General features: G+C 38.6%; 1 protein-coding gene across 1 annotated transcript in view; it reads right to left on the reverse strand.

The window, feature by feature from the left end:
- MPDZ (multiple PDZ domain protein) overlaps positions 1-25,962 on the reverse strand; it is a 76,171-nt gene that overhangs the window by 24,238 nt on the left and 25,971 nt on the right. Inside the window, exons 15-24 of the mRNA XM_009581028.1 lie at positions 23,574-23,732; positions 20,366-20,635; positions 19,344-19,458; positions 15,257-15,455; positions 7,213-7,317; positions 6,321-6,413; positions 5,656-5,833; positions 3,415-3,525; positions 2,800-2,883; positions 69-170 (exon numbers count right to left, since the gene is read on the reverse strand). Of these exons, the coding sequence (XP_009579323.1) occupies positions 69-170; positions 2,800-2,883; positions 3,415-3,525; positions 5,656-5,833; positions 6,321-6,413; positions 7,213-7,317; positions 15,257-15,455; positions 19,344-19,458; positions 20,366-20,635; positions 23,574-23,732 (1,416 nt within the window). The remainder of the gene's footprint in view (positions 1-68; positions 171-2,799; positions 2,884-3,414; positions 3,526-5,655; positions 5,834-6,320; positions 6,414-7,212; positions 7,318-15,256; positions 15,456-19,343; positions 19,459-20,365; positions 20,636-23,573; positions 23,733-25,962) is intronic.

The raw sequence follows: 25,962 nt of genomic DNA on the forward strand, positions 1-25,962 counted from the left end.
ACTAATGGCGAAGAAGCACACATATAATGTTTGGTGAGTCAAAAGCACGCAGTGTGTCATCATCCAACCTTGTTAGTGCTGAACTGAGAAGAATCAGCGAACGGGTTAGTGCTGCTGAAGACAGCTGGCCTACAGAAAAGACTGTTCTGCGGGAAAGGCAGGGAAGGGTTCTAAAAAGAAAACATTATAGAAACTAAGCAAAAACACTTTTAAATGAACCCTTTGTGACTCATGAAACAAAACATATTTATTTAGCAGTTTGTGCTAACCAAACAAGGCCCGCTTCCTGCACTTTGCTACAGACATGTGAAGGTAAGCAAAACTGTATTTTCCCTGTGTTTCTATCAGCTAAGTTTAGCAGAGCGTAGAGGAAAAGCATCGATCCTCATACCTGTTCTAGCCCACAAAGTGCATAAAGTGCACAATTCAGCAGCATGAACAACAGAAAACTTACTTGCTGTGCTATTTGTACAATTTCGTTCAAGCATCTCAGCATATGGGATACTCTTACACATAAGTTAATTATAAAATTGTGGACTTCTGGGTTAGAATAAACACAATTCTTTGTAATAATGCAGTAGGTTTAGTTTTATTTTGAAAACCACAGACTAATTCTCATAATTTGATTTACCTCTTGTGGTAACACACTCGCTGTGCATTTCACAAAAGAGAAGGTTTAGTAATATTAGGCATCTCTAAACAGACTTCCTATCTAATAATAACTTTTACAGATCACTTTGTGTGTGCATGCATCTATAATTTTCTGAATTTATAGTTCAATTAAACTAAATTGTCTGGTCTTCTCCTTAAACAATACAAGGTACTTCTTTATCATTATTTAACACAAAAAGAGTTTTCACATTTAGACAAAATTAAAGGATTTAATTTCACCGTTTTCTATTCCTTATGCAGTTTTTGTACTGTACTCTATTTTGAGATCAGAAGCTGTTTAATAAAGAGGGGACACCTCTTACTTCACACAGTATGTTGGAAATACTGTTCAATGTATACTTAAAAGTAATTTCTACACTAGGTGTATCCATCTGGCAACTGCCTAAATATCTTAGGGCTGTAAGTTTAACACTGCTGGAAAATAAGAAGCATAATAAGTGGAAAGGAATGTGAAAGGTTTGCAGCATCAACTGATGATTTATATCACAGTAATTTAAACCAGATATATGTTGCTGTTTAAAAATTTTCTTAAAGCATTTTGTTTTTTTAAATGCTCCTGAAAATAGAAAATACATCCCTACACATTTATTCTCAAATATCATTTTGCAAAACAAAAAGTAATGTAATTTGGTAAGACAACATATGTCTTGGTTCTACAGTATCTTCAGCAATGAGAAAAGAGCTGTGCATGAACAAGGTGTCTTCACTGGCAACTCGCTCAAAGTCAACAGGCAGTTTCCCTGCAGTACAACAAGACTTTCTGTTTACACATGTGATGCACATTTGATTTTGTCTTTTATAAAGAGAAGTTTGGGAAAAGTAATTTGCCAGTGTAATGATCCTATTACACTTAACCATTACATTTGTCATCTGCATAAAATTCTATCTTGATTAAATTTTACGCAACTTAAATAAGTATCACAAACATTTTGTATATAAACAGTGAAATTCTAGTAAAACAGAAAACAAAAGATCAGTCACAGTAATTCAAAATCTTGCCTTTGTATTTTGTCATGATGGCATAGCACCCAAAATACTACTGCTAGCTCAAATTCTAATCCATGCATTGTATTAACATGGACTGACTACCATGATAAAATATGGAGCATTTGAGTTTGCCTAAACAGTTAGGTTTTAAACAGTGTGTATGAAGCCTGCTTTTTTGCACAGTCTAGGACAAGAAAAGCAAATGCTAAAACAAAATCCTTTTACTGTTCTTTTGCAAAATAAAACCTAAAATAACAGGATTTATTTTACCACCTTTTTTTTTTTCTTTTTTTCAACTAACTTGTGTTCAGCATTTTATTAATGTGTCCAGGATGCTAAGTATCAGAAACTAGCTAGCATTTCATATAGCATAATGCTGTAACCCCACAAATTATCTGGGATCATAACCATGGTGATAGATTAATTCTTACTCAGAAATACCCAGAGCAGTTATCAGTACGAAATACAGATTTGAGGGGTAACTGCTTGCTAGCAAAACTATCAACTAGGTTTTCACAGCGCATTTGCATTATTTGGGCTATTCTAGATTACCCTTAGGATCTCTAACTACTACAACAGCCTGAATGAAGAAAACAAAGGGGAAGAAACTTACTCATTAGCAACATGTCACTTGAAACTGCCTTGCTAAATACATAGTGGTACCATATTAAATATAGCTACTGTGTGCAGGCAGCTAACTATCTGGGTGACTGCACATGAATGAAGGCAGGAAATTCCCTTATAAGATCTTATTATAAAGTACAGATGCAAGTTTCAAAAGATGAAGACAATAAATACAATGCCATTTACAAAGATCACAACACAAAGCATGTGTAAGTAAGAGCATTTGCAATGTTTCTGCTTACAGAGAAACAAGGGTTTGTTAATAAACAGTCAAGAAATAACCAACCAAGCTTAATAATTGGAAAATAAAGAGAACAAAGAGCTACAATTAAAAATAGCAAAGGAGCACACTCTAAATAAAAGTAAGTTGTGATAAATCAATGGCATCATTCCTATCCCAAACCGGCCTAAATATTCAGCAGTGGCAATTTCACATCACAGCAAATGCAAAAGCCTTACTTTAGTAGCTTGAGTATTAATAACCAACATTCAATAGGGCTTTTCATGCAACTTTACCTTAGATGACTGACGATAAAATGGGTTAGTAGTTTTCTGCCCACAGGGAGCAGAAGCTGAAGAAGGGCTATAAAGAGACTCTGGCTGGGGAACAAGAGTTATGAGACAACTAGTAAATAAACATGCAGCTTACACAGACTCTACAATGAGGAAGTTTAGTTTCTAGTGATGCAAGCAACTTATATTAAAGCTCAGTAGCTTTTGTCTGCAATGTCCATGCAGCTTAGTGACGGAAAACTTCCATGTACTTCTAAGTCTTTTCATTAATGTCCAATGAATTTTTTAACAAGTGCTGTATTTCTGCATGCGCTTCTCAGACATGCTGTCAATCTCTAAAAGTTGGTTTTAGTTAAGACTCCTACTCTGCCCCCCAACAAATTATCTTTCTTGAGGCTTTTCAAAATAGTTTGAGGACGGCGTGCTGGAGGGTAATTCCAAATCCAAATCGATTTCATTCTAAATGGAAATAATACTTAAATCAAATCTTTGTTCCTAAAATAGCTGAGATGGAACTTTCAGGATTAAATATCCCATTCCCAAACACCACCATCTTGAACATTTGTTTCATCTATTACTATCATGTATTACATCTCTTTTCATATTCTTTATGCTTACCCTTCGTCTGCTTATAATGCTCTGAACCATAAAGACTACAGGATTGCCTGCCTTCCGTATGGCTTCCACAGCTTGTTCGTGGCTGGCATCTCTGAGGTCAATCCCATCCACCTGTAATTGGAAGGCCTCATCTTAACATTGCAAGAAACTACACGAATCATGAGTCAGCTTTGTGTTTTGGTTAGGGAACTTTGACTAAAACCTAAGCCCAAACCTCCATTACTGGTGGAAAGGTTTCTACTATCTTGGCCTGAGGTCCCTCAAACACAGGTCTGAGATTTCCAAGAGCACTGAAAGAACATCAAATAAATATTCTCCATGGTTTTATTTTTTCAACATTCTTGGTTCAGGCTCCATGCGTTTTCCCACAGGCAACGTAACAGAAGAGATATGATAATAAGAAGAGATAAGATAATCTGAAGAGAGTGGTAGCGTTTGCCAAATACTGCTTCCTGTAAATCCTGTCTCGGAATAACCTACCTCCCAGGACTTTATGAGATTTACAAACTGAAACTTGTTAGATGCTGGAGGGCCTTTCATTATGGGGTATTATGTCAGTACAGCATACTTTTTTTCTCTTTTAATTTTTTTTTTTTAGGAGCAAGATAAGGCTAATTTTAGCTACTAGACACTTTCCGCAGAAGTTAAATTTTTAGGTCAGAGCTGAAAAGCTTTCTCTCTTCTTGAAGAAAGCATTTACAGAGGATAGCTAAGGACAAATTTTTGCCTGGTTGCTTTTTTTCATGCCTTCCTATGTATTGGTGTGTAAAACAGTTTGCCTTGCGATCCAGGTAAGAACCATGTTATGTTGAGGTTAGCATCAGTAAAGCATTCTCACAATGACCACAATAAAAGCTAGAAGCTAACACAGAAAGGTTATTTGTTAGTGGCAATTCTTGCACACAAAGTTATATAACGAGGATTACCCCTACCTTTTTAATTGTCTCACTCTATTTTAAACTTAACCATCTAATGTAAATAAAGAAAGAATGAAAACAATCTGAGAGAGTAAATTCTAAACCTATGAGGAACTGAACAATAACACTAAGGCTCTCTGACTCCCCATGTCTGAAATACTGGATGCACAAGTAGAGAGAAAAGCCTAGATAGGCCACAACTTGAGAAACTGAAATAACCCATTCAGAAACACTCAAATTAACACAACATTAGTTACTTAATTTCACTCACCCACTTCAACTTCTGCAAGCATCATTGTCAGAGACAATCGCTGCATTCATAAAAATCCAGGTATTCAGATATAATGAGTGTTTTTTAACTTTGTGGCCATCAAGCAAAATTCTACCTCCCAATTTGTTATACACTGGAAACTCTTCCATCCTGCTGTAGAAAGTGCTACCTGTATTAAGGTATTAATTCAAGATCCTTTATATGGATCTTGTAGCAGATGGTAAACTGCAATTTAAGTATCACCATGTAAAGCAAGCCCACTTTGAACCAGGGGAAGCATCACCATTGCCATCACCCTGCTTATTATGTTCTTACCGATGGACAGTCAGCTAAGCACATCAAGCAGGGTGAAGAGGAGTGCAGTTCCTAATGGCCTGACACTGGAGACAGGGTAATGCCTGACTTACTGATAATCATCACAGGAAAGACACATTCCTTTCAGTATGTTCATTCTTCAGTATCTTTAAGCAAGAAATCAGAACTGGCTGCATGAGCACAAGATTAGCTAAGCAGAAGAGAAATCTAAATAAATTCCTCCCTGGAACACCACTGGCTACCCTATCCTCAGGCATGGGCACAATGCTCTTAACTTTCTCTGCATCAAATCCAGCTTTATTCATGTCAGCAGGAACCTACATAAGATGCACAAGAATGATGCAATCTGATTAAGATTTAAGAGGGAAATAAGCTTGGCGTTTATTTGCATGATTTGCTACTCACTGGCCATTTCTGTTGCTATCCAATATGCAAAGGTAACACCTTTTAGCTTCACCAAATTTAAGCTTTTTCCCACACATGCTGGCTTTAAAACAGACAGGTAGAACTGCTGGCTTTGTAGACCCCTGCTCACACAGTCAGTCACCTATGCTTTAAGGTTGTATATTCAACTTAAAGTTGTCTGCACACAAACATCAGCAGATGGTACCACACTCTGTATGGCTCAAGTGGTGCCAGCTGGAGCAATTACACAGCTGCTGGACCAGGACCACGTATCTATCTCAGTGGCTCCTGAGATGCTGGGGGTATTGCAAGCAACAGGCACTCGGCTGGTACCTCCACGATCCGATCTCCCCTTTTCAGCGTTCCATTTTTGCCGGCTGGGCTGTCTTCCAGGATGTGCTTGATAAAGATCCCTCTCATCACTTCTCCACTACTCAGGCGGCTCCCCATTCCTCGTCCTCCAACAATGCTGATCCCCAGTGACTTGCTAGGCTCTCTCCAGAGTTCAACCCTGTTGTGACAAAACAAGGACCAAAATAAATGAAAATCTGTTGTGATTATGACAATGCTGCACACTGAAGACACCTGGATTTGCACAATGGTTTAAAAACTTTCAGAAATAACTTCTTCTTGGAAAGTTTTGTCTTTCAGTGGGAGTTATCTACTGAATTGTTTGAAAAGTCTGTAATTGTGCCTGCTGTTGTGCACTTTATTTTGGATTCTAATCAAAACTTTCAATCCTTCTCTTCATCTCTTCTTACTGGCTCCCAGAGAGTCGGCCTATAAAGATAAATTACTAAAGCAATCAAGAAATTGCTAGATTGCAGGGATTTAGCCCAAACGCAGTAAAAATCAACAGTGAATTACTCTTGCAATGCACAATATGCATAAGTGCAGCAATTCTGTTGTTTTCTTATTCCTCTTAAAATATATTACAGGTTTCAATTTTTTTGAATTTCAAATGAGATTTTATACTGTGCAACTAGATCTGCACTTACTTTCTGGGCTGGTTCCAATTACTGAAAGCTGCATTTTGAAGTTCACTTTCTTCTCCCTCCCCCTCTTCACGTTCTGGAAGCTCTGGGAGTTCCCTGCTGATGAATAGGAACATGCAATTAATTTTTAAAGAACCCACATTCACTGCAAAATTTCACGTATTGGATCACACTGCCAGCATTAGAATTTGTACACAGGATTTGTGTAAGGAACTTCTTTTTCAGATGTCTGTTATAATACATATTGTGTTTGGGGATTTCCTGTCCCACTTGTCTCCACAATTAAGTTTCTATCAACTGACAACCACAGAATAAAAGACTCTGCATTTTGGAACTAGAACCGAATCAAAGCTGAAGGTAATTACTTATTGTTTCCAAAATGGAGGAAATTACAACAGCGGCATTCAAAAATAGTTACTACGTTTGGAGATTAATTTCAAGAAAACAAAAATTATTAGTCACTTTGAATATTTTGGCCTATAACTGTAATGAATTTTTGAAACTCACGGAAAAGGACAACATAACTCATTCTTTCCAGCATACATTCTGGAAACACCATCAATGCCAAATTCTCATGTTGGAAGCACTGAGTATTTGTGGCAATACATAAATCAAATTACATGGTATTTAAGAGAAGTTTAGGATGAGGCAGTATTCAATCTGCTTTTTGGGTAGATCAAACACCTATAAAACAGCCTTGTAAAAATGTCAGAAAAAACTGCTAGCCAAAGCAAAAATTGTATTCTGAACAGCTTTTTATTGTAATGGCTGTTGGTCTGAAGAAAATCTTTCAGCTCTTCTAAAATAAAACTTATCTTCCTGAACTGTGCAAAGTGTATGGCAAGAGTTACATCCAAGAGCCCCATGGGAGAAAACATTAAGTCTTTTGACTCACCTGACAGTATGTGAAGGAAAAAGTTCAAGTGGCACAGCTCCCTCTGTCTGTTGTCCCAAACTGGCCCTGTACTCGTCTAAATTTTCTGCTGGCACATAGGTAATACTGCAATAAAATCGGACATGATTAAAGTAGCATGAGGACTGCTGGTCCTACCTTTGGTAGGTGTGAGGAATGGATATGAGAAGCCACTCAAGACTACTTCATACAGTTATTGACTTCAAAGCCACAACGCTGGTATGCTGGGAAGGAGGAGTTATATGAATCCTTTGTGACTTTGCAATAAATATGCATTTTATGGTCAAATTAGGTAGCTGAACAGCACAGTTTTCTGATGGCTAACCACTCCATTTTCAGTAAATGGTGCTTGAACAGGAACAAGAGTATAACAGAGACAATCCAGCTTCAGTCAAAACAGATGCCTCGTGCAAAGACAAACACTGAAGGATCTGTGAGGTATGAAGCACCATTACCATCCTAAATACTGGCTGCAAATGCTTCTGGAAGTTGGCCTGCAGGAGGTTTTGTGTTTTCCTGGGCAGTTTTGCATCTATTTTTGGTTTCTATGCTTTTGGTGAAAATACTGTATGGGTGTGGACATATGAACATGTTACAGCACACCACCTATGCTGCAGGGAGTAATCCCCTGCTCAACTCCTTCCTCCACCCCTTCAGGCACTTCCAGCCAGCTTGGGACAGTCAGACAGTCATATTTCACCAGCCAAATGACATGCAGACTCCTGAAGGCCTGGTGTAACCCGATCACGTTTGAATGCCAGAAACAGAAAGGGCCCAATAGACTGGGGAGGGCGAAACAAAGAGAAGGAAAAAAGACTAAGGCATGAAGAGTATTTCTTAAAAAACTTCCCTCTACAGGCAAGAGAACACCATGATCTGAATAGGGCTACTTAGATCTAAAAAGGCCCTCCTTTAACGATGCTGTAAAAATGTTTAGTTGTTCGATAAGCAGCTTAGCTATCAGATCCAAGTCTGCCAAGAAGTAAGGGTGATGGAAAAAGAACACAAAAAAAATGGCTGTCCTCCCATCCATCGCATGGTTAAAAGAAATATGAACATATTTCCCCACAGAACAAATAAGGCAAAAAAAGCCCCCGCTTCACAAGGACGTGTAAGCTGCTGAGGAGAGACTCCTTCAGCTCCGCGTCTCTCACTTACTTGGAGCCCTCTCCTGCCTGTCACTTGCTGATTGGAGTCCTCTTCTGTCTGTCACTCCCTGACTGCCACTGACTCCCCCTCTCACTGGTTTTCTGCTGAATACAGCAAGCAGCAGAAGGCAAACAAACTTTTATATGACTAATGCGGTCTGTCCAAAACGCTCTACCCAAATTATCATAAGGAGCATCTTTATTTGTCGTCTTTGTCTGTGCCCAAACATGTTCCCTACCTCCTCTCACATCTACCATATCTAGAGAAGTGCAGAAGATGGTCATTAAGGAGGTGCCTAGGGTGCTGAACAGGAGGAACTCTCCAGTTCTTTGAACGAAAATTTCTAAATCATCCATTATCACCAGCTTTTTTTCTCTTCCTTAAATCTCCTCCCTCTTCTGCTTTGGCCTTTTTTCAAGCCCACAGGTGTTATGTGCTTGACACAAAGTGTTTTCATTCTGAACTGCTGGGGAGTTAACATACACTAGGGAACAAACACTCAGCAGAAGCTCACTGACTCCGATCTGTCTTTCCTGAGGGCATTCCAGCACTGGGAAACACACAAGACACGCAGCAGTTATTCTGCAAAGCCCTAGCAGTGAAACGGAGAGAAGCAAGAGGGAAAAGATGTTTTGAAAACAATCACTACTACTTCTGAGCCATCTCCAACTCCAAATGTGTTGAAGTATAGCAAAGTACTCACATTATGGTGACAAAACTCTCACAGGTCAAATGCTGCTGCAGAAGCACCACCCAGTAAGCCCGTCAGAATACCCTGCCTCTACAAAAGCTACAAGATGTGCAAGCTGCACTTCAATGAAAGAAAATCATTCATCCAGTTACATTGATCAGTTTCATCCCAATCAAATTAATCAATTTTCACCCTATAAAAATAAGTAGGAAATAATGTATTTTTCCTTGAAAGACAGCTGCAGTGAAGAAACCAGAATTGCAAGCAACATTTCTGCTGGCTAGAAGGCTTGGACAATGTCCTTTATGCTAAACTGCAGCTGGAAGTTATTGTTCAAAGTATGGAAAGGAGAATGGCAGGCTTCTAAAAAGGAAACAGATATGCTCAGATTCAGCCTGATGTAGGCAGTAGAGTGTGATCATTGATAGTAGAGTGTCCAACATCCTTCGACTCTTGTCCAGTCCTTTTGTGCAAAGAGCACATGGCAAACAATTACGGAGGGTCCCAAGGTCCAAGGGACCCAAGCAGTCCTTACCTCATACTTCTGTGCAACATCAGTGTTACAGATCAGCTAAGGTGGAGGCAAACCATATGCACTCCAGCTGCTGGGACAACCTGTCATTTTTCACTGTATGAATGAATAACTGACATTGTGCTAGGACATTCAAAAGGTACGGCTCAAAGGATGCTCTCAAACAGGCTTATATGCTGCTTACAAACACCTCCCAAAAGCTGTCTTAGGTAGGTAAGCTTCCCTTTCTGTGTACAGCACAGGAACTAAGAAGAAAAGAGGTTCATTCCACCGTTTTTAAAAACACATTTAAAATTGAGCAACTGAATTACCTAACTGATTTCCACAGATGGAGTCAAATTAGATAGTATCACTGGGAGCTGTTACATTTTAGGTCTTTGGAAAATTACATTATTTCTATTGTAGAGCTTAACTACAGTTCTAATTGCCTAATTTTAAGCACTCAAAGGAACATTCAGTATGTTTTTAACTGTTCATTCTTATCTACAACTAAACTTCAATAATGCTTCAGCTACTTCATAAATATAAACTAGAATGTTTACTTGCATTTTGCAAAAAATAACACAGAAAAGGAAACTAAATTACATGGATCAAATGCATGAAAAGGTACATTCTGCGTAGGAGTTCACTTTTGTTTCTTGCTCATGATTTCCAAAGTTCAGTTAACTGCAAAGGTTTCCCCAGCTGCTCTTACTGCTAAGCTGTATTACCGATGTGACTGTCCTCCTTCCCTCTCTCCTTTGCGTGTTATTATTGAAATGAAAAGTTATACAAAAAACCTAGCTCTGCTGAAAATTAGTTTTAGGAAATATGTATACCAGAAAGTTGTCTTTGCTAAGTGGCTGTCTGTCCTCTTCCTGCCTTCTGTGACACACAGCAAGGTCAAATTGTACTGAAGACCTTGGATTTCCATCTGCCAAGAATTTCTCCCTGTTTAGTACTTCATGGGCAGACACCCCACTGTTATCAAATCTATCACTTGCTGGATCACTACTGTAGCTCACTTCTTGGAGGTCACAGTGAGGTCTGAAGACACCCAACATCATCCTGAACAACTCAGCATGTGACTTAGGGTGATGAGGGGCCCAGAACAAGAAGGGTGTTGGGCTCCTCGTATCAACTCTGTTGACCCTCGTGCTGTAAAGTGGAAATAAAAATCCACCCAGGCAGCTGAATAGTTCATCTGCAAAAGGGACTGAAATTGCCTTCATATGGTCACAGGGAAGAGCATAAGAAAAACAAGTGCCAGGAAATAGGGATGAAGTCACAGAAAACATAACTGGTTCACAGTAAGTGATGAAGTCACAGTAAATAACTGCTCTACTATTGTGTTGCATTTCTTATCTGCAAAAGAAGTTAAAGTTCAATAATTTCAAGGGAAAGTATATGCAGGGTTTAATCGTTTGCTCTCTTTCATAGCTTGAAGGAGAAAGTGTTCCGTTTTCCTTTCTTGAGGGCTACAACTACCCTCCTCCCCCCAGAGATAGGCAATGAAAGCAGTGACAATGGAAACACCAAAAGGGTGTACATATGAAAATATTTTGTAAACACAACACTGCATGCAGTACAGAGGAACATTTATCACATGCTTGACTGAACAGTCACACAAAACCTTGAAACACCAACAAACCAAATAACAAATGGAAAAAGTTCAGGACAAATTACTGTCATTAACACTTAAGGTCTAATTTGAACCTTTTTATACATGAAGGAAGTAAAATGTAAGTGCCACAGAAAATATGACACTGAGATTAATCCAGATATCAGTACATCATAGTCATGCCAATTCTAGCAGTGAACCATGTACGCATACACACACATGCACACATGCTCTGAGCACATCTGGGGTGGCTGTCATAGATTTAATTTAAAAATATTAGCAATAATTTTTTAGAGTACAGGTGTTTTCGTTGCAGTCTTAGGACATATGCTCCAATCTTCAAGTTTAAAACCATATATATACTTATATATATACACACACACTCTCATACCTTTTTTAAAAAATACATATACACACATTCACACGTGCAGCCACATATGCGTGCACACACACATACACACACACATACACACACAAAGAGAGAGAGAGTATGTACCTATATCTGGATATATCCCTGACATTACTATGGATGTCATAAAAGCATGGAATGATTTTACAGACAAGTTGCAACATAGAGCCATAATGAGTTTCTGAATCGCCAATACTCACAAATAAAAGAGGGCCTGATCATCAGCACGTGCTGGAGAAGATCTAGAATGTGAAGCATACGATGCAGCATCTTTTTACAATGGTGTTAACAAATGTCAACATCTCATGCTGAATGCGAGAGGCATACTTATGTAGTTAAAAGTGTAAGCTGCTTTTTTTTCTTTCTTTCTCCTTTTTCTTCTTTTTTTTTCCCGTTCCACCTCCGCTTCATCTACACCTCCCCCAGAAAGCATCTGTTTTTTATTATTGTCTATAGCAGTGATTATTAACAAGCATGGAAAATGGAATTGCAATCTATCTTTTATTTCTTAATCACAAATTCATCCCCACACTTTAGGCAGGTGAAGTCTGATTCAGCTCTAATTGTCTGACAGATGTTACAAGCAGCTGCTGCTGAGCACAAAACCCTGGCTATTATTACAGAACTGTAAGAGCTCCTGGCAAGATGGAGTGAGAAGTGAAACAGAATGCATTCTGGTTAAGGCCACACATCTGGTTTTTCACACACAAAGGGGAAAAAAATTAAATACCTAAGTCTGAAACTCAGATTGCTGTTTCTTGAATTATTCAAAATCAAATTGCCTTTAATAAAATAAAACAAAGCCTTTGTGTGGCAAGTAAGAACAGCTTTATGTTTTCTCAGCAAATAATGTTTGCCACTGAAACACAGCTTTGAAATTAAAATACTTCTGCTTAATTACTTTTTGGGGGCACCCTGCTACCCAAAAAAAGCTCAGTCTGAAAGTTAAGATGCCAACTTTGCAGCCCTGTATGGATAAAGAGGAATGATATCAAGATGGCCAGACGTGAGTGCTTGTGCACCCTTGTTTCCCGAGGAAGACACCAAAGAGATTAAACTTGCTTATTTGAAATGCTGGTCCTTAAATGACAAATCCTGCATGGTGGTGCACCACATTAGCTCTGAAATGACATCTATATAGCTGTGTATCCCTCTCAGGAAACAGGAAGAACTATCATGAGGAAACAGGAAGAACTATCGTGAGATAATGCTCCACATCTCCAAATTTCTGATCTGGGACATTACCCACATGTTTGTATCATAATATTTTTCCGGGATCCTGTACTGCTCCTGAAAGTACAAATTACAGAAAAGTTTAATTATGCTGAATAGTTTTGTATCAAACCTATGTAGGCCCAAAAATACTGTCCTTATTCTTGCAAGACTCCTTTAGAAGCTACCAAAGGATTTGGTCTCCCAGTTCTTTGAAGTGCAGAAGCCGGCTTCACTTTAAACCCTTATCATGGGAATGCATCGAGGAACATAAATATAAAATTGTCCTGGTTTCGGCTGGGATAGAATTACATTTCTTCCTAGTGCTGTGTTTTGGATTTAGTACAAGAATGTTGATAACACACTGACGTTTTTAGTTGTTGCTAAGTACCGTGCTAGTCAAGGACTTTTTCAGCTTCCCGTGCACAAGAGGCTGGGAGGGAGCATAGCTGGGACAGCTGGCAAACAGGGTATTCCATATCATGTATCGTCATGCTCAGTATATGAATGGTAGGCGTGTCCAGGAAGTTAGCGATCGCTGTTTTTTTTGGGGGGCATTGCTCAGCAAGTACACTCATTTTGTATGTTCTATCATTACTATTATTATTTTCCCTTCCTTTTCTTTTCTATTAAACCATGAGTTTTCTCACTCTTACCCTTCCAATTCTCTCCCTGTCCCACTGGGGCGGGGGGGTGAGCGAGCTGCTGTGTGGTGTTTGGCTGCCTGCTGGGTTAAACCACGACAAAAATGAAAGACAAAAGTCTTAAGTAAGAATGTGAATAGCAACTGCCCCTTTTCTGTGAGATCCTTCGGAAAGGGGATGCACTTTTCTTTGGAAAATCTGAACATTCACATCTAAGACAAGATTTTGGTATTTCTATCATATTCTGCAAAAGACTAGGACTACAAAACAAAACTTAATAGTCTAATAGTGTAAAATGCAGCAGCTATAAAAAGATAAGCACAAATAATGAACACATATGTGTTTGATCATGTAACTCCAGCACTAATTAAAGACTCCTCACAGAGGAATGGTGCTGTAGCATTTGTGTATCTAAGCAGACGTACACACACATGCATGCACGCATACCAACCGATTTCAGTTGTGGCAGTCGGAATTGTAATACAGTTTGAAAGCCTACAGTAACAATCAATGTCACATTTTATCAACACTGATTTGCTCATATTCATGACAGAACTGACAATAATATAATTCAATATATGAGCATATCCCATTATCTAAACAAGCTTGCATTAACTCATAATCCTAAACGCATGACAGCTATGAGGCAGACAATTAAACCTACCACCCACAGCTAAGATACTTTGCCTACCTCTTCCCAAAATGCCAGGTGTCTTCAAAACTAGAATACTTCTGGGGAAGAATGGAACGCCCTGCAGTCCATTCTGAACTGACAGAAACCACACAGTTACCTGCAACTGCACTGGGACTGAACTGATCCCTTTCAAGGCCACTCCCTTAAATAAGTAAAGGTTTCTATTACTAACAGCTCCATTAATCCCATTTGCAGATCTGATCCAATCCATGTTACCATGGGTTTGAGAAAAACAGCTACTAGATTTTTGGAGCTGTAAACCCAGCACTGGTGTGTCTAGAGCACTGTCCACAGGCTTAGGAATAACCTCATTTCTAGATGGTGCATGTGGGCAAAGTTAACTCCACAACCACGACAGCTAGAAAGAACTGTACTCTAAGGGCAAGTTAAAATTCTGTAAATTGAGTGAACCTGAGATGAACAAACCTTCTCACCAAGCAAGAGGATTTTTCAAAACTTGTATTAATTACTGCAAGTAAAGTAGTATTGCCAAGAGCAGGTATTTATGCACTAAAGGAACAGTTCCTTCACATGTACTAATAAAAACTTGGAAGTGACTTCACAAAACAGACTGTTTCTGCTGATTGTCACAGATGTACTGAAAATGTTTTAAGTATTACTTTTCTGCATTAACATCATGTGTCATACTTTCTGTCTGGCAGTAAAAACCAAAATAGATTACAAAGATCTCCATCAAATGAAATCACTTGTGCAATGGCCAGGACAGTCCACCTTTGAGAAAAACAAACACCTTGAAGAAATCCTTACTTTATTTAGGAGAGTCAGAATATGAAAGCAAAACTCTGACTAATCCCATTCCTTCAATAAAACCAGGCAGGGCAGTAATGATGATGATGATTACTAATGACAGTGATAACTTTTCTAAGAACACCCAAAGCCTCTCACACAAGTGATTTTATCTTTCAAATCCATGAAACTGTGATCTGAAGGTGAATTATCCATCTGAAGCTAAAACTTACAGGTAAATTCATGTTGTAAAAACAAACAAAATTTTCATTTAGAATACTTGCATAAATAACCAAACGTTGATTATTAGCCTCCTCCTACCACAACTCATTATCTAGCTTTACCTACTTTATATCTGGTCCAATGAGCGAATGCCTCCTTAGCATAGCCCGAGCTTGTGCATTGGTTAAGTTTGTGGTTGACTCTTCATTAATCGACAGGATGCAGTCCCCCACACCAATCCGTCCATCACGACTTATCGAGCCTCCATGGATGACACTGCGGACTATCATTCCTGAGCCATCTTTATTGGAACTTACTGTCATCCCTATAGTGAAGAACACATGGAACAGTTAATAACATCTTTGAGCCCCAGCTCTGAGTGCCAAGAGAAAGAAATGTAAGCTGGGACAGGGAAGGTAAGAGCCAGCCAGCCAACCCGCCAATGTCAGCAAGCCTATAAACATTGCTCTTATTCTCCCGAATTTCCTTCTTTCCAACAGGAGACAGCAGTTACAAATCACAACCACAGTATCTTTACTTTACCTTGTGTGATTTCACATACCAGGCTCAATATAAAAAAACTAAGTTGAAAATTTAAGCAGAAAATAAACAAAAAAGCTAATGAAATTGCTTCTAAAACAGTCCAATTTACCACTCTTCTGGATGGTTCATTAAGTTTATACACCACATTTCAGTTGAGTTTACAATGGTTCTCTTTGGAAAGGAAGTTAAATGATTAAACAGTTAATTAGCACAGTGCCAGTACATCCACGCACTTATTTTCAACAGAAAGCCTAAATCAGATCCCACTGAGATAGTGGCTGCCTCCTCGCTTTCCTAGCTGGGCCATCACTTAGGCCCAGAAGAGCATCCTGACTTCTGTGAGAACCCACACGCTACTGATGGATACAGTCCACTTGAGTTACACCATGATCCCTCCTGTGGCACAGCAGGACACTATTTCTCAGTGTTTATACACACCATTTAACTCCACTTTCTTTTCACTAATGGGAAATGAGAGAGAGATGCTCTTTCCCCTCCTCCCCGTGGGGACTTACTTGTGGTGCTGGGCTTCACCTGTCTTTGTGACTGTTCTTACATGCATGGGTTGTCACTGTTATTTTCAGGGCTGTTGATGGTCATGAAATCAACCCTGATGACAGTTCCAGAAAAAACTGTTCTTCACTAAGGCAATGGAAAGGTAGCTGAAGGGCCAGCACTCTGGAAGTCCACCCACTGGACTCCCACTATCTTAATACTGCCAAACTCATTTTCATTCTTTTTTGTGCACTAATATGGAAGCTTTCCTTTACTAACAAGATGAAGCCAGTGAAGTAAGAGTACCTTACAGAGGAATATCTCTTGGAGAAGGAGACTACCCCACTACGTGTTCTCCTGGTTTTGCATGTAAACATCAGGCTAGCAAGCGCTAGGAGTGCAGTTGTGTGCCTGCAAGCCCTTACCTTATTGTCCAGACTGTGAGTGGAAAGAAGATGATAGCTACCCAAAGCAAAACCTCCAAGGATACTATGAAAAAATTCTAACCATTATATACAAACATGGCTACAGAAGACAGAGACTGAACACTTTACTCTGACCTTAGGCCTTGGGAGACAGACCGGCTGAACAGAGTTTAGAAGGCAGCTATAAGCCCCAGGATACTCAGAGTCAGCCAACCATACAAACATCTGCCTATACATCTGTCCCAGAGAAAAAAATAGAATAGTGTAAACATTTAAAGAATAACACTAATCTGGATATTCATTTGTGTTTCTTAGAACTCCTTCCAGAAATAAAAATCTCTTAATAGTGTTAGCTCTTCACACCCACTTGTAGTAGAGATCAACATAGCTGTCTAAAGTATAAGAAGGTGGCCCTGACTAGCAAGAAACTACCCAATAAGTTTATTAGACACAGGAATACACGTACCTCTCAACTTTGGTATGCGGAACACAGGTTACTCAGTCAGATCTGAATGTAAACACAACTCTGCAACAGAGTGGTCTCCACCAGCATACAGGCAGTGTGCACAGAAAAGCAAACTGCCAAGGAAACAGCTGAAATGTGGTTTGAAATTCTGAACCTAACTTTGCTGCTTGGTTAAGCCAGTAACAATCAACAGTATTACTGAGGCTAGTGTAATAGCACTTTAGAAAGACATCACCCCCAGTTTCTGTGCTGACATCCTCATTACAACAGCTCTGCAAGGCTGATGTCACACTCTGGACAGCTACAATTTCAGGTTAAAAATGCAAATGCCACTGTTAAGTTGCCAAATGAGTCACACAGGACAACGGCATTTCAGCTTTTCTTGCATGTGGGTGCTCCGTCCACTCACCTTTTAAAAATCACAATCAAAAGGTTAGAGCTCCAGCTGTGGCTGGATTTGAAGAGCTGTTGCAAGGTACGGTTGACACCATTTAAAAGGAAAAAAGAAGTGCCAGTTCTCAATCTAAATTGATGCAGCTGCAGCTTTCAACATCATTCACAGCTCTTGATTTAGCTCCTTTTGTAAAAATGAAAGTTAAAAGCAATGCAGACATGAGTGTAAATTGGTCACTGTGCCAGGCTGCTTCCCAGGCCAGAGCACATACAGACTGGAAGAAAAAGACTACAGTCAAAAGCCAGGAGAAAGCATTATTCACATTCATACTATGTATACAAGAGAGGCCAGTCTTGCTTTTCATGCATGTCATGTCTGCCAGTGTGCACCCTGCCCCAGGTTTGTATTTTATGCTGTATTATGCTTGACATGAAATTTGCTTTGTATGTTCACTGCTCTTAAAATACTAATAGACATACATGAAAAACACTGCTCCACTGAGTCAGGAGGTTATTGCAAACAAAATTTTTTTAAGAAAATCCAAATGCTTGGAACTGCACTGTGACCTGCACTTTATACAGCCTGGCAATGAGGCCAGTAAAGGCAGTAGTTACCCAAGCACCTCATACCAATGAAAGTCAAAACTTATACCCACATCAGCCTTGCCTGCAGCTTTATAGTTTGGGGAAGCTGATTTTAAACCCGATCAGCTCCCGATCCAGTTTGGAGGCTGGCTATATCACGAAGGAGAAGGTAATATGGGGCAGACTGAGCATCCAGAGGGCATTTTATTCCAGGTGGAAGCACTCACTGAATTACAGCATCACAGCACTTGACCCACCTCTGCACAGCAAGGGAGTCCTGAGTGGTGGCTGTTTATGAACAAGGGGCCCATGGGCTGCTTTCTGGGTGCTTTGTGCAGACAACCTATCTTAAAGCATTTGCAGAGTCACTGCAAACAGCCAACGCCCGCACAAATTCCTGCCCTACCAACACCAGAGAGTCTTCAAGGACATGCAGCTGGCTAGAAGAAACGGCACCAGGAACCTAAACCAAACCAAATGAACACACCAGCCACAAACGGAGGGGAACACACACCGCCTTCCACTACAAAGCCTCCCCTGCACCAGCTCTGGGAACTGGCCTGTGAGGATGCTATCCCTGTGCTCCCCCTCACACTGCCCAGAGCTGCACCAGGGACCAGGGGAGGATACTGAAAAACGTTTCCATCTGTTGTGCCTGTTCGCTCCAAGATGTGCCTCCAGCCAGTATGCTCAGGAACTCGCAGATTGCAGATATTTAAAACTCTTAAATTCTCTACAAAATGATAGTATCATTGAGCTAAGAGCACTACCTGTCAAATGTATCAATGATCTGATTTTCAGAAATACCGAGGCACTTAAGATACAAGTACAAATATGTAGCAAGGAAGCGAACAGCTTGTTTAGACCCTTTTGACCATCCTCAGAAAGCAAGTTCATTTTGTGTCTACATACATCTGAAAGTCTAGTCTGCAGCTCTTTGACCAAAGTGTTCTTCTACAGCATTCCTTGGCTGTATCTCATTTTTCCAGTATATTATATAAATGTATAGACATTAAAAAACAACATATTAAAATTGTTCTGTTAACATTTAGGAATGACTAAACCCCTTTACAGGGAAAAAAAAATTCTCAGTGAGACTGGACACTTTACTTTTGTGTTTGCGATGACAGCAAATGGATCCACTGCCATCATACCCAAACAGTACAAGCAGCAAAGAATGAATATCATGTTATGCTTTCCCCACTAAAAGGAAAATGTTTAGTCCTTACTAATAAAGCAGGAAACATATGAGAAAAACAGAAAGCCATGTTCCTGAACAGGTTACAAAAAATGTTAGCTACCTTACCTAGACTTGAATTGCCTCTTGCAATAGTGATAGTCTTCTCATACATGTTTTTCACTGTTGTGGAACTTCCCTCCAAAGATACTGGGCATCTCTTGTCCATTAAAAGCACTTGATCCTAACACAAGGGAAAATAACATGAGTTCAGAATACGGAGATAAAAATACAATTGGACATATTGACCTCAACCCATCTTACCTTACACAAAAGCTAGGCACATAATTAATACAGATTCCTTATACCGACATTGGAAAAGTCAGTCCATCAAAGATCAACCGACATAAGTGAGGTTTCTGTTTTCTTTCAGGTAATGTAGCAAATCTACCCCAAAGTATGCTTTTAATTTAGGGACATCAGTTACACTCTTAAAATTAGTGGGATGAATTCAAGGGCTCTCAGATTTGTTCACCACAGATGTCTGAGAATCTGCCAGTGCTAAAGTAACAAATCTTGTATGAAATTGCAGCTCTTTTAAGAATTTCTTAATAAATCACTGAATGGAAGAAAAAAGAAACACATGTTACAGTGACTGTCGTATAAAGGAATATTATGTTTGCATACTGTGGCATCACAGGCAAGTTTGTGAGCTGAACTGCACAGGAATGTGCGAACACCAGGATGCAAGTCTTTCACACCACTCCCTCTTGGCTTCCCAGGCCTAGTTTCCAGCTGTGCACCTCCTCCTTGCACCCATGCCTCTGCAGAGGTTAACAGGGCATAAGAAAAGCCCCCTCGCCTGCCCAGCAGGTACACGGTGGTCCAGCAGTGTCTACTGCTGTGAGGTATGAGCAGACTTTTTTATACCCCTGTATCGCCAGACTCTGGGAGATGACTATCTTGATGCCATAAATTATCTCCTGTTTTGGATAGGTCTAAATCCGTAAGTTTTGATGTGAGCTACCACATCAAACAACTATGCATGGCTGTTGGCCGGTGTCAATTTCTTTAGGACATTCTATGGTTTAATATGGCCTTTCTGTAGGTTTTTTTAATTATCATTTAAAAAAAAAAAAAAAAATCTTTACTTTTCCAGTGGGATCAAGCTGCATGGTAGTAGCGATTTCTGCTGTGGTCTGAGATCCAGTCCATATTACTGTGTTTTCACTTTCGTTTTGGTTGATATCCGAAACATCCAGTGGCGGAAGATCCTTTTTAGTAAAACCAGTTGCAGCTTCCAGGCTATTGCCCACTACGGACTTTTGCTCTCTCACTCTCTGATTCAGATCCATGTTGCACAGGTTCTTGTCAGATACAGGGAAATCAGCTGCAGCATTTGAACATTCCTCTCCAACAGACTGTTAACAATGAACAATCAACACTCTTTTGCAGTATAATTAAAAAGTACATTTCATGCTAAAATCTCAAACAGAAACTAATCTCACAGAATTTAAACATATTTTGTTGTAACATCAGTGTCTTCAGTAGATCCCTAGAGGCATCTTACTATAAAATTTACTTGATTCCTCAGACAATTTCTGCTGGTTTAAAATACCAGAAATCAATGAAAATAAAGGTACTGTTGAAGGCCAAATTCTAATTTGGTACTCATAATAAATCTCCACTAACTTCAGCAAAGTAACATCCACTCACACATTCTCAAACTAGACATAACTCCAGCAAGTTATTAAAATAAAAAAATCCAATTGTCTTTCTTTTCTTTGGAAGATCAAGGTCTTTACTTTCAAAACACTTAGCAAGCAAAGAACAATTTCAAGCAGCTCAGACAATAAGCATGCAATCTAATCATCCACTTAACTGAGTAGAAACATACTTAGATATGCCTTCCACACGAAGAGGGAAAAGTAAAAACTCGGTCAAATCTCAGCAAAAAACAAACATGGAGGTTTTGAACTGTGACCACAATGAAATACAATGACGCAATTACAGAAGCTTAGCAGTTAATACTTATTGCAAGTGTATCGATTATGGCTGCAGTACTAGGATTAAGTTCTCTACACAAAATTTGTTCAGACTTTCAAGATTCCAAGGTCCTGCATTTCAAATATTTTAAGGGATTTCAATAATCACAACCTTCTGAAAAAAAAATCTTCAAATATTCTCTAGCTTAGCTTTCAAAATAAGTATTTTTTAAAAAAATGTAGGCTATTAGAAAGATATATCAAGGACTTAGAGGTTGGACTTAGAGGCTCTATATCAATTAGGGATTTTTCTCTGACATGTAGTAAAGGTAGTCACAAGAACATCTACTTCTATCTGTCTTAGTTGTTATCCACTGGTCCTACTAATTCTTCTATTTCTTTTCCAAAAAGTGGGGAAAACACGTTTCCCAGGATTTTGGGATATTTTGCAACATTTTGTATCAAGGGCCTTAGAATTAGTTTTTCTCATCTTTCATGAAGTGCATACATGCTTGCTCTGTCCCGAAACAATCATAAAAAAAGTTTCACCCGTAAATAATTGGTTTAAGTAACATCTGAGAAGATAATTGAGCAAGGCTTAAATAAAACTAATCTGCATGATATAATCAATGAAATAATTTCCTACCTTTTGGAGAACAGAACACCAGGACTATAATCTATTTAAATTATTTCATTAGGTTTCAAAGAAAGCTGGGACATCTACTTTTAAGTTTGTTTTGTACTCGTTTCCAAATCAGAGAAAACAAGACCCAGCTCATACTCAACATTTATTCCATATTCCATATATAGATATCAGAGTTGCAGCATATGCCCATTTTTATTTTTGTTTCACTTAAAGAAAAGCCAATGCTGATTTCAGGAATTTGTAACTACAGCAACATGTGGCCTCATTAGAGCATTTGCATTACGTTAAGTAGTTTTTTTCATCACCTGTTTTAAAAGCGACACCAAAGGCATTCAGAATCTGTGAACTGCCCTGAAGCCAGAAATAGCTGAAACACCTCTAGCATTCCTCATAGCATCTAATAGCATTTTTTTTCCATTTCTACTGCATTTCACTTGCTTCAAAAGTCTTCTTTTAAGAACAGATTTTCTCGCTATGTTTACTTTGTGAAGTCACTCATAACTGCAGAGTACAAAATGTTACTTGATGAGAACTTAATACTCACTTCATACTGGTGCACAGAGAGGAACACTGAAAAATCAGGACCATAATTTAAAAAAAAATGTAAACTGAAGCCATCTTTAAGTCAATGCTGAAAATAACTTAAGACTTTCTAGAGCCTCAACGTGATATATAATGTAAATCCAGCCTCTATCTCATAAAATGCTTCTCAGCATGCAAAATGCATAATCCGTTTAAGTAACAATTACAGAGTTACACAATGCAATCTGTCCCACTGGCACAGCAGAGATGTGCTCTTCTGTGGATTAGGAGAAATCATTAGAAGATGAATTTAGCTTTCCAATCAGTGCCTCGTAAGGGCTGAACGTATTCCAGAAGGGATAAAGGGAGTTACTGCAGCTCAGGTGTGGAGGAAAAAGCAGCAGCTACTCTATACAAGACCACAGACTGCAAACCCTGGAAGAAATCCCTACAATGTTGTTTTCAAAGACGACTGCTAGGAGAAATGCCTTGGAAGACTCCGGATTAGCGAAATAAATTTATAGATTACCAAGAAAAAGGAGCATGAAAACCATGGAGAGAAACAAAACATCAATTCTGATACAAACAATCAAGTCATTATGGGTCTGTGACCAGCAAGAAAAAAGATACTGATCTTTGTAACACTCTTAAAGAACTTATCTTCTATTTAAAGTCAGTAAATGAAATTATTAGTCATCAGAGGTTTGATGTATACAGATTTACTTTTAATTAGTGTCATTATGAACATTTCATTCAAGAACACAGTAAATGAATTAGTAAACATACTAACTATGAAGCACAAAAGCAAAGTTTAGGATGAAAACTTACTCTTGCTTTTCATACCTAAAATAATACTGTAGAATAACGCAGTTATTTTGCGTTACCACTCTCTACTATGCTCTGAAGTAATAACAATTAAGTTTTTGTAGCAGACTGCCCACCACAGCTTTAACACTACAAACATCTCACCATACTTTATCTGGCTATATAAAACACAAATCCAAGCTTTCAACTTTTCTTGCTGCCTCTCTCTTCAACACAGACATCTGAAAGACACCAGCACTACCCTAAACAAAACTGCACTTTAAGCTGGTAACAAATAGTGCCGTTTGAACCAGGATGACATAAAACATTTATATCTAATAATACAGCCTTTTCACACTTATAATCAAAGTTTGTCATCAATAAAACCATCCTCCTTTTTACCTTGGGAGTTGACAATGGAAGAGAGAAGCTGTAGTTCAGCTCACCGCTACAGGCACTGCCATGCAGAGCTATCACTGAAGCCTGGAAGACGTCACTCTCTAGCGAATACTGCGATTCAAAGGTGGACTCATCCACTGGATCTGCCTCGCCGGAGTCCACCTAACAACAGAAGCAATTCAATCAGCCAGGCTATCTGTTACCTTCACACCACTTAAGCCCCGAACACACGCACCTCAGCTGCTACATACTGACTGATACTTCACTAAATTCTTTTTTTTTCCCCCTCCATGTTTTACATTGAAGTTATATTTGCACAGCACAGTAGGAAAAATTTCTGCTTCCAGTTACAATTCATGTTACTACACCTTCAGAGGTTGCAAGGAGTATCTGAAATAAAGTGAGAGTCTCAACTGGAATGAGTTGCAGGGCTGAGGCAGGCTGATGCCTTTAATAGAAGTATGCGGTGCTGGGAGAATTCTGCTGTACTCCCTGGTGTCAAAATTTTGATTTGTTTAGGGCTTTTTTTTCTCTTTTTAATTTTCTTTTATAAGAATTAGCACTGAAAAAAATAATAAGCTTCACTTAGTGCCACCTATCAGCAATGTTCCCTCTACCCATCTTTGTAGGTTTGTTTTTTTTTTAAAAGGGTACAAAAAATAATCTTCTGGAAACTGCAATGCTTTCCAATATATTTACAAGCAACATTTATGATTTTTTTATTATTTCCAAAATATTTTACATTTGACAAGCTTAATATGGACAATTCTCCTGTCTTACAGGAGAAATAAAATTTTAAAAAGAGTTCTAGACATGGACATGGGCAGCATTTTTTGCCTTTTTTTTCTTAAATGAAATAAAATTTTTTTCAAGACTCATATACTTTCAAATACTAGAATAAAATTAAGTCCTAAAAGACTTAATTTATGGTGCTTCACATACCACACTTTGATTACAATTTCTTCTCCCCAGCAGAGCTCAAGAAAGCAGTATATGCTAACAAAAATGATCACCGAGTTCAGAGCCATGACCGTACTGTAAACTTGTATGAAACAGCCAAGTGCACCCATCTGCAGAGATGGGATCTAGGTATTGTTTTTCAACCTCTGTGGTTAATCATACTATGAATTCATTATGTCAGATTTACAACAGCAATCGCAACAATCTGCAGTGATTCAACATATTGATTCCTTTTTGGGGTACAAATGATCCATTTTTCATTGTCTCAACCCTAAAGACTTAACAGCTAAACCAAACTGCTCCTTTGGTGTAACTTACTCTCAGCCCATCTTCTGGAAAATGCAGACTAGTGTTACCAAAGCTATGCCCTAAAAAAAGGATTGTGAAAAACGGGGACAGACGTGTAGAATCTGAGTGTAGACTTATCTATGAAAAACAGTATCTCATGAGTGCACTCTGCAAACACATCTTCAAGGGGGTGATTGTACATTCAATTTCATATTTTGCACATTTAATTAGACAGTTGTCAGAGTTCACAATTTAACCATATTATCTGCAATATATTTTCACTGTTCTTTCACAATTACAATTTTTTCGTATGAATCACACATAGAAGTCAAATTTTTAAATACTTAAGTTTTAATCTGATCTTTTCAACACATCTTTAATTAAAGGACATTTACAATGTATAATCTGGCTTCTTCATACTTCTTCTCAATGAACAGAATATTATCCTATTATCCTATTATCTAACTACTGTACCAAGGCAACAAACTGCAGGAGAAAAAACAGGCAGTCTTGTTTAAAAGGAAGTTATTACAACCAGCTTGTCATCTGCAAATGTGAAAAAATAGCAAACATACTGGAATCAGTAATTCAGAGATTTTTGCCTTGGAAAAATCCATTTCAGGTTTTTGTTTGGTTTTGTTTTTTTCCTAATGAATTAAGTTCTGGTGTTTAGTAGAAACTGCTTCCCTATTCATGTCCCCAGAAAATGAGGGCCAAATAGCTTCAGTATCAGGCCCAGATCAGTACAAATAACCATTAGAAGACACACTTGGAATATATTTATATTCTGGTTTTGGAGGGGTTTTTTTGTTTTTTGTATAGTCCTATTTTGTCTTTTTTATCTGAGTTCTTATTGCTAACTTCTGGACTATGTAAGGCATTGAATGCTCAGGTGCGCCGCATTGTTTGTACAAGTGAACACCTTTTGACCTTGCAAATCTCATAATCGCTGATTGATGGTGAAGTCTAAAGAATACTATTAGGAGGAAGTGTTGGCAGCTTTTGAAGACAGACAGCATTCCTTTTAAGGCTGGCTTACACACAAAAAAAGAGTTCCAAAAATTTTTCAAGATAGAGAAGTGATGTATTATGATATACAGGCGAAGAGATTTATTTACAAAATAAGCACATGAACATTTCCCTA

Source organism: Fulmarus glacialis, unplaced genomic scaffold, assembly GCF_000690835.1.
Source record: "Fulmarus glacialis isolate BGI_N327 unplaced genomic scaffold, ASM69083v1 scaffold8507, whole genome shotgun sequence".
In the NCBI taxonomy this organism is placed as follows: Eukaryota; Metazoa; Chordata; class Aves; order Procellariiformes; family Procellariidae; genus Fulmarus; species Fulmarus glacialis.